We start from the raw sequence: 17,243 nt of genomic DNA on the forward strand, positions 1-17,243 counted from the left end.
GCATGGGTTTCTGAGCATCTAAACAGCTAGAACAGATAAAAACAACCAATTGTAGCCCAAGATTTTTATTTTGCTTCTTTCTTAAAGTAAGGAGCGGAGGACGAGATTACTAGCCAGATGATTTACAAAATAAACTCATCTAGTTTGTTTATATAAGTAACTAGCTCTTCTATAGCCTTTTCAACTTTATAACTCTCTACCAACATTAACCAGTTAATCCCCACAAGACTCCTAGGAAGGAGATGGGCATGATCTTCCCCACTGAGGCAAAGATGTCAAGTGATTTGCCACAGGCCACTGAAGGAAGCTATAATTGGATTAGAATACAGGAGCTCCCATGTTTGTGCTCACATCCCAACTGCATCTTGGTACAATTACAAAGAAATAGAAACAAAAAAATGGAGGGCAAGAAAGTTTCAGAGTCCCTAACTGTAGTGAAAACAAAAGGCAGAGAAGCTTCCTAGTCAGATCTGAGTATCAACTATGCTGCGTCCAGCAGCCCTACTGCTACTACAAAGGCTCAGGGGTCATAAATCATCCCATAATATGTATTTTATTCAAGTTTATCCCTTACTGATCACCCACACTCAGTCAGTTAAATCAGGAGCCTACTGATTGCTCACTAACTTTGATTGACCTGGTGGTGAAAGTGTCAATTTCAAATGCTCAATGCACTATAGGGGCACTGTAAATCTGCATACAGGGGCGTACTTTGGGATAGTAGGGCGCATCTGTCCCCTTAAGTGCATTAGGATGGCACAGAAAGTGCAGGCATGTAGAGGACATCTTATGAAGGATGTGGCGTTGCTCTGTATTAATCTTCAAATACCATATATTTCATATGATTGTCTGATTGTTGTAAGGAGAGGTTTACAGGGTAGCTATATTGGAGCTGAATGCATAGAAAAGCAAACAGGAAGGCCAATCAATTGGTACAGATAAGTCACCTCCTGCCAAACACAGCAGAAGACCAGGTTGAGCCATTAACCTGAAAGATCCTACTTACAGGCTGTTACACATTTGGAATTTTTTTGTAATGTTTGTATGAAGCCTATGTATGCCTCAGTTTCCCCTATACGCTGCACTGTTACCTAGTGTGGGGGAAAAGGTAAGACATGGGTGTGAATGGCACCTAGCTGTCTGGGACTAAGTGGGTCATTGGAAAGAGACTGGCTGAGGCCATCCACATATCAGTGGAGAATCCATGAAGACAATGGCAAATTTAATCCCTGGGACACTGAAACCTAGCAACCTAGAAACCTACCAGAGATTGCCCCACCTCTCAGCAGGAAGGCTGAAAAGCATTTTCTCAGCTGGAGAACAAAGGCAGCGGGGGTTGGGGGGAGAGGGGAGTGAGATGACAAGGTGGAAATTAAGCATATGCTGGGGAGTCTGACAAGGGAGGTGAGATGCAGGGACAGACAGAGCTTGAACAATGGGATTCATTACAGCTTGGCTGGGCTCTGGCTACCCAGAATGGACTATGTTTTAACCTTCATTTCTCTATGATAACCAAGGACTTCCTGTGCTGTGTTCCAGTTGACTAATAAAACCGACAGTTTGACAACATTGAGTGTCAGTGAAGATGCTTGCAGAAATGCATTGCTCCCTAAGAGAGTGTACAAATCTCCTTTAGGGGTCTGTCTCAGTGGGACTTGCTGAACAGAGCTCACGGGGTGAAGCAGGAGTGTTGAAGGCCCAGAGATTAAATCTAAGGAGATGGTGAAGACATGTGGCTTACTCTGGAGGAACAGTGGGACCATTAACGGGTCTGGCGCACTGAAGGGGACCTCCCAGACTATTCAAAAGCTGGGGCCATAGCACAGGCTCCAGCCAGGAGATACAGCTGTCCTGCCAAGGCTGCAACCTAAAGATCAGAAGGACACTAAACAGTTACAAAGAGAAGGGATGAGAATGAGTTGTCAGGAGCTGCTCAATGGGAGCAGACAGAGACAGAGGCAGGCCATGTGGGAGGATCTGAGTGAGTTGGGCCTAAACTCAGGTAAGCTAGAAAGGTATATAGATTATTTTTGTGTTAAAATCATCTCTTTAACAGCATGCTGGAATATTGTGTTTTGGAGAAGGCTGTTTAGTCATTATCTGCTGGATAGAGCCCCAAAGGATAGCCGTGCAGGGTCCAATCACCGTAGAGCCTGCTGAGCAATCATGGGAGGTACACAGAAGGCTGTAGTCCAGGGACCCTATCTTAGAGTAGAAGAACTGTGAAATTCCACCCTGAGAAAGGTGTAAGCTCAAAAGCTTCTGTCTCTCAACAACAGAAGTTGGTCCAAAAAAAGATATTACCTCACCGACCTTGTCTCTCTAAAAATGTGGCAACTCCTCTGTCAACCTCTCATCACCAACAGTGAATGGATGAGAAACTACGTGGGTATAGCAAGAATATATTCCTATGTGAAAAATCTATGGTTATCCACAGACAGCAGTACTTTTACTACAAGATGGGGAGTTCTCTTGAGCATTTGGTTCTCTGCTGTCCTTGTTCTTAATGTATTAAGCCAGAGTGTACAACTCTGCATAAAGTTCTGCCTGGAGAAAGGGAAGAACATTTGATGGACAGCAGGTTAGGTTTTGCTGTTATGTCTACTGTGTCCCAGAATGGTTTAACTGTGCCATCACCTGCTTAGATGCATTTTTGTTTTGGTGGGGTATTTTTTAATAAATAGTGTGAATGACAGCCTGGGATCCTGAAATCCTCTATTTTATCCCAAGATCAGCACAACACAAGCTCCTCCTCCCCTTTGCCCCACCAAGGTATAGCAAGCCTGAACTGGAGAAATGATCACTCGGATGAAGAGGGGAGTTTAGTCCTTTCCTTCTCTATGAAGGGGGTCAATTCATACCAATTGCAATGATAGTTTTTGTGATGTGGGATATCTGTCTATAAGAAGTAGACTGAGAAACACCATGTTCATTTCATTTAGCCCACTGAAACAACTCAGTCACTAAAGCTAAGCCTGGATTGTAAACTGATGTCCAATTTCCCAAGACATTGGCTCAAAAGCATCACAACTGCAGAAAACAAGATGGTACCACAGGCATTCCAGAGCACTCGCCATGCCAGATTGGCACACTTGGTTTAAAAAAACAGTAAAATTTAATCAAGAAGAAGTGCTCTTCAGATCAATAGCTGCTGTAAAGCATTCCCACTGGCACACAAAAGGACCTCACAACTGGGCTCTTTTTGATTACGATGCCCAATCTAGAATTTTCTTGGAAGCTGGAGTGCATACAACAAACAAGATGCGAGTCTCTCACTAAAACCCCACACTGCCCTGTTTCCCTGCTGACTAGTGAAAGTTACTGTGAGCTTTAGGAGTGGCCATGAATCTAACATCTTCCAAATAAGGGCTACTATCACCGCATGTTAAAGTAAATGTTCAGAGAGAGCCTTCTAGCAAGGCTACTGCTACTAAAGCAACACACACAGCCCAGCTATTGCTGTTGTGTTGCTGCATTATCAGCAAACAGGTCAAATAAAAGGTTCCTTTTCTAAGCCCTGAGGTAAAACCTGAGGCTGTTTATGGTGGCTTCAAAGTTAAAAATTGATAGTGAGAGCAGAGTTCCTCCTCCTCTTTGAAATGACACAACCAGCTGGGCACCGAAGTCTGATCTGCACATCACATATGTAAATCATTATAAGGTGCTCATCCAATCAGTACACACAGCTCCTATGGATGCAATGGTCTCTTGCTATCACATCACGGTGCACACATTTCTTTTGCACAGCAGCATCTCCTCTTCTGCCACCCCGAGTCCCCACGGGTCCTAAAGAAACACATTTTTAGGTTCCGAAATTACCGTAAGATTGTTGACTTATGAAATCATGTGAACCTCATGGGTCATTTACTATACTCCTCACTTAACCTTCATGCAATGGCAGCATAGTCACCAAGAAAGGACTGGTAAAGATGTAGCAAATCCCACTCTTTACTGAGAACTGTGTGTGATGCCATACAAGTGAACTGCCTTTCTTCCAGTGTCCCAAGTAAAGATCCCAAATGGGAAAGAAAGGGGATCCCTCTGCCTCATTTCCCCCTTTCCAATGGGGATTCAGGTGCACAACTCAGATGTCTCCCTAACTTAGGTTCCTCGTACCCCCACCCCACACTCAATCTAAATGCCCTATGTCTCTGGAGACATCATCCCTCCCTTCTTCTTCTGACCTCCAGAAAGGACAATAAATAAGTTTCTACCCCCAGACTCATTTTGGAACAAATGCCAACAAATGGCAATGGAGGCAATCAGTCTTCCCTCCACCCATAATTCAGACTCCAAGGTCCAGAGGGAAGGGGAACAGAGCCTTGAATCTGCTTTGAAATTCTCAGACTCCCCCTAGGGGAAGATCATGCTACCAGACTAATAGGCCAAAAACAAACAAGAAGCACCTTCCCAATGACAGAGCCATGGAACATTTTAATGTCTAATTGAGGGTTCTGCTTGAGCCTCTACAAACCTAGCCCATTTGCAGTATCCAACCAGGCTTGAGAAGCAAGTCAGCAGCTGCTCAGCACTACTACTCCATACAGTTTCTAGGGGCAGCCTAGAAAAATAGGTTGAGAGGGAAGGGATGGAGGAGAAGGGGAGGGGGAATAGGATACTTGGGTTGTCCATGCAAGCCTCTGCTCACTTGCCGCTAAAAGGCTGCATTGTCAAGTGGAAACCTTAACAGACAAGCCATGATTAGTAAACGCTTTTGTGCTCTTAAAGGAGAGTAATTATAGGCATGTGAAAAAAGGGAAGTGATCCCCGAGGTACTTTTCCTTGCACACCTCCCGAGAGGCAGCAGGGCCATTAAAAATTCCATGATGAAGAGGAAAAACAGCCTGGGAACAGCCAGGAGGCAATACAGCAAATTAATACACCAGCTATCCCTGGGGAGAGCTGCAAGAAAGCAGAAAACTCTCCTCGCTTTGCAAAATAAAATTATACCACTAATGATAACAGAGTCACCACACACACAGAAAACCGCTTCTAATGATGGGTGTGAAATTCCCAGTGCTGCCCAGACACTTTGAACAAAATCTCTCCTCATCGCAGACATAAAGCAAGAAAGGAAATCTTGTCATGGTACAATTTATGCAGCCTTTCAACTGCATCTTCCCAAGAAACCCTCCACACAGAACCTTCTCCTTGACACTGAAAAGCCCTTCTTACATGCCCATAGCTCTGCACTCAGCATTCTGGCCAGCAGCTCTGTTTAAATGAAGCACTAGGTTCCAAAACACTCACTGCACTGCACTGCCAGACCAACTGCATCTGAAACCACCAGAGATGCAAAGAAAACATTTCCACGAGGGAAGAGAGGACAAACTCCACCTGATAACTGTGCTTCTATCAGATACCCTTGCAAAAGACTTTCCAAAGGCAGCTTGCAGTTGTAAAAGATAAGAAATCGAGTAGAGGGAAGCAACTTTAAGTGGCACAGTGAGCACCGAGCTGAAAATGAGCATCCTGTATATCCCTACAAAACCCTCAAGATAGGCTCACTTCTAACCAGACATCAAATGATCTTTAACCTTTCTTCCTATGCCCCATGTTTTCCCACCATCATTTGACAAATAGATACATAGATGAAGCCTGTGTAAGAAGAGAAGCGGGTTATTTAGAGCTTACAAAAGTATGAACTAACATCATCAGCTGGTTCCAAGCCTGGAACACTGGGAGATATTGATAACAAGAGCAGTGGATGAGTAGGTTCCCAGGACTATCTGACCCTCCTGACAGGATTTAGGAAGGTTCTTTATGGACCTGTTTGGTGACTCTGTAAGGGGTTAAAGGAGAACTTGGCTTTAAAGAGCAACTGTTTGTTGTGGGAATATTTCTATGAGTTTGTGAAAATGTGCTGGCATTTTTATACTTTTAGCAACACCTTTAGGTATAGTAAAGCACCTTCCACTAAAGAGTTCAGTCTTACCCAGGTACATGGGGCTGCCCAGTGCATTTTCATTTCTACTGTATCTTTCATCCCAAAGAATTCTTAAGCACTTTTCACACTATATACTCGAACCACTTCATCCACTTTGCAGGCCCCTGAAATACAGCCACCTTTGGGGTGAACAGACCACTTTGTTTATCAGTACTTGACAACACATCTCCACAGATTAGAAGAAGGGGTAAAAAAAATGCAGCATCTGCTTGAAGCTACAGAAGGAACTGAGAGAGGAGGCAATTAGCAGGATTAAAGTTTGGCCAGGACACCAGGTTTATTCTTCGAAATAGGGCAGCAGTTTCCGAAGAAGAGGGCTCAGGATACACGCACACCCATCCATTGGTTACTAAATTAGTTATGTAGGAGAAATGAGAAACCCCAAGGGTCATATTTGCTTCAGAAAACCCTTGTTCAGCATTGTATATATGCTCAGTGTACCAGAAGGGATCTGCTCACTACACTGTGGAGAGATGCAGCTCCAAGCATCATGGTGGAGTTTACAAGGGTGCAACTCTGCCATACTGGGGCAAATTTGAAGGTGAAAGCATTGAGAGGAGCAGGTTTGCTGGTTGGTAATCCCTTGGATTCTTTTTACTCTTATTCTGCCACTGCTCCTCCAGCTGCTGTGTTCTATGCAGAAGTCACAGACCCGCATGCATGACATCATGGTGCGACATCACAAATTCCCTGCAGAAGCCAGTGGGAGGAGAGGCTGAGCTGGGAAGATGCCAAGCCTTCATTTAGACAAACAACCCCAGTATATTTTTCATGCTCTATTTACTAATTAACAAGTTGAAAAGAAACTGAAGCTTTAAGTATGGAGAGTTCCTTCAGAATAAATCCTTCTTTAAGAACATAAGCAGAGCTCCTGGTCAGGCTTCATCCATGCACAGTAAGAAGGGCACAAAGGTGCATTACACTTCAACAGCCACGAATGCTGTGAGTGCTAGAGTGACCTCTAAGAGGCCAGCATTTTGATCAGATTTAGCACTGGCAGGCAGAAGGCACTTGTACAGCACATGACCTTTGCCCCTTGAATACAACAATGCCAACTCAAACATGCCTGAATTCTTGGTCATTCCTGACCCAAGTCTCTCATCATAATGCCACAGCACAGAGATATCACCAGTCACAAAGTCATCTCAGTTTACCTCCAAGTCTGCTATCTGTTCAGGGCACCCACTTTAAATACTCAGGGATCTTAAGGCTGATCAGGATCACACTATCACCACCTTCTTTGCAGTTTCGTTTCCAATTCTAATAATAGTCAACAATATGGCCATCTATATGCATATGATCCATAGCAACCCACTAGCTTGGTATTGCTGGGCACTGTGTGGCAGAGGTCCAGGTAGTATTTCAAACCCAGACCATGTTCTGTCCCCCAGCACCCTATTGCTCACTACTCTACATGTTCACTGGCCACTGAGTGGAGACCAAACTCATTGCATGTGGACACTTTATCAGGATTGAAACCCAAGTTTCCAAGAGCATTAACCTCCAGGCTTGCTAGTACTGACAGAACCAAACATATGCCCAAGAAAAGGAAATAAGACAATCCCTGTAATAGGAGCAAAGCAAGGGAATTACCTGGCAGTGCAGTGTGCTGGTGAGCATCTTCGGTGGGAGGCATCAGCAAGAACATCCAGAGAGTACAAAGGAGATAACGGATTGAACTGGAAAGTCAAGAGAGATTATTTAAGCAGGGTGTTTAAAGGAACACTCTCCAGCTGCAGCTGCTCAAATCCACTCCCTACATCTGCTCATGTGGAATTCAGAGACTCTCTCCAACACATCATCAAATAATGGAGCCAAGTGATATCTGATTTTGTGCCCTCCACTACCCTCTTTCAAGGTGACAACCCCACTGCGGTGCTGCTCCTCAGGCTCAGCACGCAAGTGTCAGGATAAATAAGGGCATATTCAGAGAGCTTTGTATGGAACTGCTTCACTCCATGACCAGAGTACATCTCCTCCAGGGAGAGCTTCCTGCCCATGCCCTTGGTCTAGGGATAGAGGTCACTTCCCTAAATACAAGTAAAGATGCTAAGAAAATTACTCCTCATGTTGGACACTTGGATCAATGGAGCAGATTCATTACAAGAAGACTAACCATGCTCCTGAAAGCTCAATTTCAAGACTCAGTTCAAAGAGAATTCCCCACTGTTCTCCCCTCTTCCCCCCAGTTGGGTCTCTCACATCAGGGATCTTTTTTAAATCAATTTCAGAGACAGGGATGTTCAACCCTCTCCTTCTGGTCTTTAGACTAGTCCAAGATCTTCGTTCACACTGAAGACACTGGAACAGCCTAGAAGCCATCAACCCTACTTAGGGCAGCTTATCTTGAAGGATACAGCCCTGGAAATCTTTTTATTCTTTTTAAGGGAGGGATGAATAATCATCAATCAACCACATGACAACATGGAGCAATGTTTATTCATTTTGTAAACAGACTGCAGAATTCATCCTGCTAGTTACCCTCTGGATGCTGGCATTAACCTCCCAAGTGACCACATGCACCATCATTATCTCCTCCTCCTATTTGTTCTCAACTTAGACTGAAAGCTCTTCAGGACAGGGAACCCATTTCTAGGTGCATTATAAAGTGCTATAATGAGAGTCCTGCAGCATTTTAAAGAATAAAATTTAATTTCTACAGGCATAAGCTTTCGTGGGCTGTAACCCACTTCGTCAGATGTAAGGAATAGAAATCAGATAGGAAGTATATATATACATCTAAGGGTAAGGAACAACGAGGAAGTTAGGTATGAGCAAAGTCCATTCAGTTAGAATAGTTGAGGCCTATTTACAACCATTGATTAGGAGGTAAGAATGTGTGAACAGTGACAATTACTTCTTGTAATGAGATAACCATTCCAAGTCCCTATTTAGACCCAGTTTAATTGTGTCGAGTTTGCATATGAGTTCCAGTTCTGCAGTTTCTCTTTGAAGGCTGTTTTTGAAGTTTTTTTGTAGAAGTATAGCAACTTTCAAGTCAGCTACAGTGTCCTGGGAGATTAAAGTGCTCTCCGACTGGTTTATGGATGTTAACATTTTTTATGTCTGATTTGTGTCCATTTATTCTTTTGCGTAGTGACAGTCCAGTTTGGCCAATGAACATGGCAGAGGTGCTATATACATCTCTGGCACTCTATTCCAAAATAAGGAGAGGTGACTTACCTCATACAGTAACTGGAGTTCTTTAAGATGTGCCCCCCATGGGTCTCCACAAAAGGCATGCATGTGCCTTCGAGAGATTTTTGGCAGCAGTGCCTGTTTGCTCTGGGCATGTGCCCTTACTATCTTAATGCCCCATACCCAGGGCATACAGGGCCGTGACAACCAAACTGCCACCAGATCCTTCTCTACTGAAAAGTCTCAGAGACAAGATGCTGAAGCAGAGAGGAAGTAAGGTAGGTAGTGGAGCACCAATAGGGACACACCTCCAAGAACTCCAGATATTTTACAAGATGAGTAACATCTTCTTCTTTGAGTAGTGTCCCCATGGTTGCTCCACTTGAGGTGTCTCCCAATCAGTAGCCACTGAAGGAAGTAAGAGCTTTAGAACCCAATCTAGAACTGTTTGCAGAACTGCAGAACCAAAGGCAGCATCTGCCCTAGAGGTGTGCTCTAAAGCACGGTGTCTTGAGAAGATGTGAACTGAAGCTCATGTAGCAGCTTTGCTTTCTGCTAGAGGAACTGAGGGTGGCTCATTCGTCACAGACCCATATACCCTTGGTATAGGGCATGAGGATAGCTAGGGTGCCTGCATGGACCACACGGGCACTGCTGCTGAAAATCTCTGATTAAAGACACATAGAGCGCATGTACTCCTCAAATGGAGCACCCATAGGGACGTTATTCAAAGAACAAGGCTCTCTTGCTCCTGATATTAAGGATAAATTAATAATCCTTCAGGACCTTGGTTATCACCACCACTCAGAAATCTAGAACTCAGTGCCATCTTTTATAAACAAAGGGCTTGATATAGGTTAGAGAGATGCTATAATCTCTGAAGCATCAATTATCAGACAGCTTCTCCTTTAAATGGACTATTATTCTCTTGTCAGACAAACAACATTACAGCTGTACTGTGGGGAGGAACCTCCAATGATCACTTGTAGCTATTAAGTTCATCATAAGAAGAGCCCTTTCCATGGCTCTCTGCTGACACTCACTCAGAGCACTAGTATTTTGAATGTGAGAGAGCAGTTCTTACAGGCAGGGGAGGGAGGAGTGACATTAACACTATGGACTCACCAGTAGTTCTACCACTCTGGAGACATGGAATGCTCACTCAGAGCCACCTGAGACAGTAAAACTAAAACCTGATTTCAAAAACAAGGGGCATTCAACATCAGTGTCTGTGAAACAAAATGAGTTTCTTACCACTGGACAGGAGGCATCACTATTGCTATGAAGAACCACACAGTACTGGTACTCCTGAGGAAGCCCTTTGCCTTGGCAAAGTCATAGAGACCTGGCTCTTCTGTTTTGGTTAGATGAGCCAATTGTCACTGAATCTAACCTACATAATACACTTATTGGAGAAGATTTAACAGTGTGAACTTATGTTGGTGTGATGGAGAGCAGAGGGGTGACTATTCTCCCTCCCCATCACTTTCCAGTACGTCCCTGATCTAGTTGCTATTTAACTACAATCAAGCCACCTGCTTTCCTTCCTCTGCAGGACCACCAAGGAAAAGCATGATCCAACAGGATGAAAGTGAAGGGCTTAAAAGGAGAACAAATCCCATTCATGGGGCTTGCAGTGAATTCTACAAGGCCAGAGTTCCTACTGCCAAAGAGACCCTCCCTCCACTCACTGTCAGGGAGGAAGTTAAACAACCCAATTGACAGATGATTCCAGGAGAAGACAGAGGTCTTAGGGAGCTACTCAGTACAAACAGCCTGGCATGTGGGATGTGCTAGAAGCCTAGAAGATGTCAGAGTGAGATGATGAAGGGCTGGGGCTGCCTTACCTCATGTGCACAGGCCACAATGTGGGGGAAATCAGAAGCCAGCACTTTGTTCTTTCTAGAGAGAAAGAAACCAAATAAGAAAATAAAAAAGGGCAGAGCAGAGCCATCTTACCTGGTTGCGGTCTCTCTTCCCTGTCGATGGTAACCAGAAACTAGAGGGAGGAAAGATGGAAGGGGAGACAGAGAAAGGAAGGAGCAAGGAGGGAGGGAAAGGATTAGGAAGAATAGAGAGAAGGGGAGAAAAAAACAGATGGAGAGAGAAGGGAGAGAGATTAAACATTGACAGGACTCATAATAAAAATGACAAGTTTCAGACACAGGGAGCGAAGGAGGCAGGAAGTGAATCTGGGTGCCAATAGCCGCTGAAGACTGGATCCAATGCAGCATGATCAGGAAGAGCCATCCTACCTATCAAACCACCAGTGGCAGTTCCAGGGATACCCACCCTGATCATCCATGGTACTGATTATGGTTATGAGGAGGAGCTGGGAGGGAAATACAGAACATTTCATCTATGAGGAAGGCAAACTGGCTGCTGTACTGTCAGCACCACTTCTGCTGCCCAGCTCTGTTCCCATGGCGCTCCTCCGTACATAGTGATATTCAATGATCACAGAGCGTTCTCCAGGCTGTGCTGGGGACTGATGGATTTTGCAAGTGCATGTTGTAACGGACAAAGGAGGAGGAAGGTTCAATGTAATTAAAGGGATAGTGAGCAGATGCCATATACTTAGGCAGACCTATAATGGAGGAATATGAGCAAATGCAAATAGGATGGAAGGGAGGAACAAGTCAGTTTGGGACCCAACTATCTCCCAATCCACAGGTTATTTTGTTCTCACACTGTCCACTCCCAATGAGCAGATGGAAAGGGGCAGTCTCGAGGTATTGCACAGTTCCCCCACCCCTTCACCTATTCAAAGTGCTAGATCATAATCAGCAGCAGACAGGTCCTTACTCTTTTTGACGTGGGTCACTAACAATGTGGCCCATCCTCTCAGTGCCCAGGGTGCTCATGCTGGTCTCCTGAAACACAAAAATAGGCAAAAGCTTCATGTGAGACATTTCCCTCCTTCTCCAAGAAGCAGACAGCATTGACACCAGTAGCTTTGGTAAAAAGCCCACAAATATATTCAAGCTCCTGTTTTCCCAGAATAACCCCTCTGACCCTGGCAGAGAGGACTGTGAATCCACTCAGGGACACAGGGATCCTGTAAACAGTTACCCCAGGCTGCTGGGTGAGGTGGGCAGCAGACTCAGCTCAGGTGACAAGGAGTTCCTACTCTTCCCAGTAAGTGGAACCTTCAGCTCCTCTTTCTCATGAAACTGAAGCCAGCCTGCATTACAAAGAAAAAATGGGAGGGGGGGAGGGGGGGGAAGAATTTCACCAGCACAGGGGGGGAATTGAAGAGCTCAGAGTGAGAGCCTGGACTGTCAGAAAACAGTAGATTTAGTAAAGACACCTGCAGCTGTTGAGTAAAAGCACATCCCAGAAGGGAGGAATTGCTTTGGGAGCTTGGTTCTCACAAGTGCATGCTCGTTGCCTGTACATATTCACACAGGAGGCTCTAAATATCAGGCTGTTCATCTTCATATAGCAATTGGCCATAACAAATTCACTCTGGGAAAACAGGGGGGAGAGGCTCCAGATATGGGGGGAGGGGGAGAGGGAGGAGAAGCCTTCACAGGTCAGACTTTGCAGAGCTTATGCCAAACTGCCTGGGCACAAACGAACATGAGGTTTAGGGGAGGCAGTGGCAGCAGTAGGGGTGAAAAAAAATGGGCTATTTGTTACAGCAGGAAAATTATTAACTTAAAGTGCCGTAATGTTTAAATTTACGGTTTATTACTGTGTAAATTACAAGCCGTACTTTGGGTAATTAGCAGCTCGCTGGCGGGGAGCTCTGAATGAAACTCATTATTTATGATTACAATTTAGAGAGAGATGGGGGAGGGGGAGCAGTGACCTCCGCTGGAAATGACAAAGATCCCTTTAAGGTGATGAAGATGAATTAAACAAGTAAATATTATCCTTCTCATTTGGGATCATTAGGGGTGTCTTCAACAGGCCCAAACCCTTGCAGATGGCCTGAAGAGCCCTGCTCAAAGAAGATTTCACACCAGCTGGGGACTCTTATTTTAAATACTGGCTACCACTAAAGGTGAATGGGCAGAAGAAGGGAAGAACAGGAGCTGTTGATTGTGACTGATAGAGAAGGGAGAGGAACTGCACTTTATTCATACCTACATCACGGGAGATGCTATCATCTCATAGTGGGAGGAAGAAGAGGCTTCCTCTCTGCAGCTGGGATGTCTTACCCTTTCACCCAATCCTTAGGCAGGAGGCTAGCAGGGAAACTAGACTTTCACCAGTGAATAAAAACTAGTCTCCAAGCATAAGTCCCACCAATAAACACCCAATCCCTCACCTTCCTTCATCCCCAAAAGCCTCCTTACTCCATCATGGTTGATAGCTTTGCTTTCCTCCCCACCGTCCCAACAATGACGTGGCTTTCTCCTCCCTACCACAACCAGGCTTGTGGTAAACCCTCTCTTCTTTTGTAACACCATGTAAGATATGTTCTTTTCTGTCCATCCCAACTGCTGTAATCCTGGTCAAGGGTTTTGGGCATTTCTTGCATTCATTATTGGAACTTTCTCTCTGACCTCCTGTCCCTTCAGCCATCCAAAATGATGCCACTAAAATAATTATTCTCAGATGCCAATCAGATCATGGTGCTTCCCTTTTCAAAACTCTGGCTTCTCTTCACCTTTAACATCAAGTTTAAGCTCCCAGTCCTTGCTTCTCAGACTCTAAATCTGCACAGCTCTCCTAGATACATTACTGCTGTTACTTTCCCCTATGCTCTGTCAAATTTCCTGCCAAATAGCTCCCTTTGTATCCTCCCCCTCCCCCCAACTCATCTTCGCACCTTCTTCCATTCTACTTTTGGCACCGACTATCCCTTCCATTCAAATATTCTTTTAAAATTCACTTGTCTATAGAGTCTTAACAGCAGGCTGACAACCAAACTTATTTTTCAAAGCAAGTAGTACACAAAACAGAGATTCACACAGGGTCCTTCTGCAGAAAATAATCCACCTACTGTCTTAGAGCAGTAGCTCCAGACTGACCAGCACAGTACACACAGAATTACCCTCTTGGAGGAGACAATACCTTGCCAACGAGCCTTCTACGTCCCTTTCTGAGACAGCGGGCAGCAGCTCCTGGAAGGCGGTTCAGACGGGCATGAAACCCTGAAAACCAAAAAAAGGAAAAGGCTGAGTACTGAAGGCAGGCGGCTGCTCCTGGCAAAACAGTGATGAGAGGCCTTGTGGTCCAGTGTTTAGAAGAGTATGGGATTCAGTGTCATGAGACCTGGGTTTACACTCAGCTCGGCTCTGTGACACCTTGGACATATCAGAATTTCTGTGACTTAGTTCCTGCATAATGATAAGACTTACCAAAGAGCTACAGATAAAAATCTATATATTATAAAAAGGAGACCAAAGAACTTAGGCAGCTGAAATGAAGGATGACACACCATTTCATAGCATCCTCTTGTGGATGGTGCAGCTATCTTTAATTTAGACTTCTGTTTGTTTAACAGATAACAGCAAATACAATATCAAAATTCCATTTACTGTAGTGGTACATGCAGAGTGTCCACATCACACCATTCTAAAGATAGGGCACAACAAAATAATCCGAAGCAAGCATATTTTAAAGATCTATAAACAGGTCAACTTTAATATCAGCTAAAGCTGATCCTCTCTGTTAATGAAATCTGCTCTCTCTGCCATCTGAAGGTTCACACACACACGTCTGACCCCATCCCAATCCCTGTGGAGCTCACCCCTCTGAGCAGGTCGTGAGGGCAAAAGGAATGTAGAGTCCGAGAGTTTGTCCATGCCAGAGTCCATTCGCTCCACCTCAGACCGGTGATCAGCTCCCCACTTGGGCAAGAGGTTGGGGACAGTGAATCCTGGGACACATTCTCCCTCATAGAACCAATCACTCTGCTCGTCATCCCCTAGAGAAGTAGCACAGAGTTACTCCAACATCCCTATGAGGGCTCTCAAAATGTTACAAGTTCCACATCCAAAAACACCAAAGTTACTTGAAGATCATTGGAAGTTACGCCGACATTTTATAGTGCTGTTTTTGTGTTACATTTCATTGATAGTATGGTAATTATGGGGAATTCAACAAGTGCTCCAATCATTCTTGTGCTCAATCTACAGTGGCATAAGCAGCATTTTCCACTGAAAGTAGCACCACCCAGTGTGAAGGCCCCTCTGTTGGATGAGGCCCCTTTAGTGACATGCTTAGGAGACCGAGGCAGGTTTGTTGCTCTATTGTGGCTGCTCTACCATTATTTCAGTGCTGTGTACAGGTGCAGCTCTTTCTCCAATGTAATTACTGCGGGGGAGGTGAAAGTGTAGTGGCCTGGTACAAGTATTATGGGCTACCTGCATTCTGAGGTCTCTTTTATGGGAGAGGGGAGCAAATGCTGCACACGCTACCAATCTGTACATCAGGCGGAGGGAACAAGCCACACTCTGAGGATAGAAGTTTCAAGAAAAAGCACACAGCTTCATTAGGTATGGCTGGTGGCTTACAGCACAGAAAGGGTCAATGAGTGTTACCTGTGCCATACATCTGACTCTATGAAAACTCCTCAGGACTTGTCAAGACCACAAACCACTCATGCCTGAGGTAGCAACAACTTAAACCACCACAAAAGTCTCCATAAAGCAGAAATAGCGTAATTAACACAACAGTGTCCTGGTAACTGAACTACACCAGACAATATTCCATTAAAGCTGCCTGGCTGGAATTCTCCTCAGGAAAGTAACAGGTGAGCAGGCAGAGAAAAAGCAGGCAGCTCAGTGCAGCACTAGCTCCAGACATCATCCTGAGACAATAAGCCAGTCCTGCATCCACTCGGAAAACCAATCGGCAAATGAAGCAAGCAGCCCAGACCGCAAAATCAGCCCTAGAAACTACCCACAATAGCAGGCCTTGGCCTGGAATCAGAATATTTCATTCATTCATGTTTGCTTTTATATATATTTGTTATATATATTCTAGACAGAGGCTTCAGAAATGGATTCGGAGATTTACATCCAACTTATGTTAAAAAAATAAATAGGGACTGTTCCCCTAAACACTGGAAAACAGATCATGGGTCTACAAATGTCAGCTACTTTGGACACTAAAGCATAGGTTCAGTAACTCATATCTCAAGCAGTTTCCTTAAAGCCACTTGCTTCATTAGACAGACACTAAAGATCAGCATCCGCTGGCCCTACAGTGCCTTTCACCATGAAAGATCCCAAAGCATTTTATAAACTTATATTCAAACTATACACAGGGATCACTCTTCCACCAATGAAATGCAGCTGCCGCTGGGGTAGAAAATTCCAACTGTTCCAACAACATAATAGTTAAAGGACAAAAAGGGAAGAAATCTTTATCCAGTTGAAACTACATGGGAAATTTAGGGAAGCAGGATGTAATTAACTAAGTTGGGATTGGGCCAAAACATCAGATTTAAAGGTGCCATTTCTTTTGCTTCTTTGTGATTGATAAGTTCTGGAAGGAGTTTGTCCAAAAAGAGTATTTTTTCCTTGTTTGTTTTTCACATTAGAATGTAAACGGCACCTGATCATTTAAGGCTTTGTCTACCCTGGGAAAATGCAACATTAGAAAATGCGTTAACATGTTTTAGCTAACATGACGTCAAACACGACATGGCAACTAGTGTTGACAGAGACAGTCATATTTTAAAAAAGTAATTTTTAACACAACTGTCCCTGTCTACAGTAGGTATTATGCCATATTTGACGTTAGCCAAAACACAATTAACACATTTTCTAACATAATGCATTTTCCAATGTAAACATAGTCAAAGACTGGAGAACTAATGAAATTATGACATCACAAGATTCAAGAGACTGGAACCTGAGCAACCGACAGGGGAAGGGATATTTAATCACTGCTTAAACATTTATGTTTGTTTCTTTGGTTGACATCAATTTAAATCCAATACCTAATCATCATCTCGGACAAAGAATGTTTATGTTACAAATTCAACACCAACACCCTGTGCCTTCAGTTGAAAAGAGAGAGTTCACAAACTTCTGAGAACTGCCTCTCCCCTGCCCAATACATATATTTTGGTTGTGGCACCCCCACCCGGCTTGATATGTTGCTTGTCATCTTAGACTGTGAATTCTTTGGAGCAGTATGTTTCTGTATGGATGGAAAGTGACAAGCAGACGGTGAGCACTAATATAATACAAAT

At 44.2% G+C, this 17,243-nt stretch overlaps 1 protein-coding gene across 2 annotated transcripts in view; it reads right to left on the reverse strand.

Moving 5' to 3' along the window:
- Window positions 1–17,243, reverse strand: part of GPATCH2L (G-patch domain containing 2 like) — a 36,020-nt gene that overhangs the window by 12,075 nt on the left and 6,702 nt on the right. The window contains exons 4-8 of one of the 2 annotated variants that reach the window (XM_067532835.1): window positions 14,790–14,966; window positions 14,111–14,190; window positions 11,891–11,958; window positions 10,933–10,987; window positions 7,541–7,626 (exon numbers count right to left, since the gene is read on the reverse strand). In XM_067532835.1, the coding sequence (XP_067388936.1) occupies window positions 7,541–7,626; window positions 10,933–10,987; window positions 11,891–11,958; window positions 14,111–14,190; window positions 14,790–14,966 (466 nt within the window). Of the gene's footprint in view, window positions 1–7,540; window positions 7,627–10,932; window positions 10,988–11,044; window positions 11,085–11,890; window positions 11,959–14,110; window positions 14,191–14,789; window positions 14,967–17,243 lie in introns of both variants that reach the window. The other variant, XM_067532844.1, reaches the window with a different exon arrangement.

Source organism: Emydura macquarii, unplaced genomic scaffold (assembly GCF_026122565.2).
Source record: "Emydura macquarii macquarii isolate MOO-44397 ecotype Brisbane River unplaced genomic scaffold, CSIRO-AGI_Emac_v2 contig_374, whole genome shotgun sequence".
Classification (NCBI taxonomy): Eukaryota; Metazoa; Chordata; order Testudines; family Chelidae; genus Emydura; species Emydura macquarii.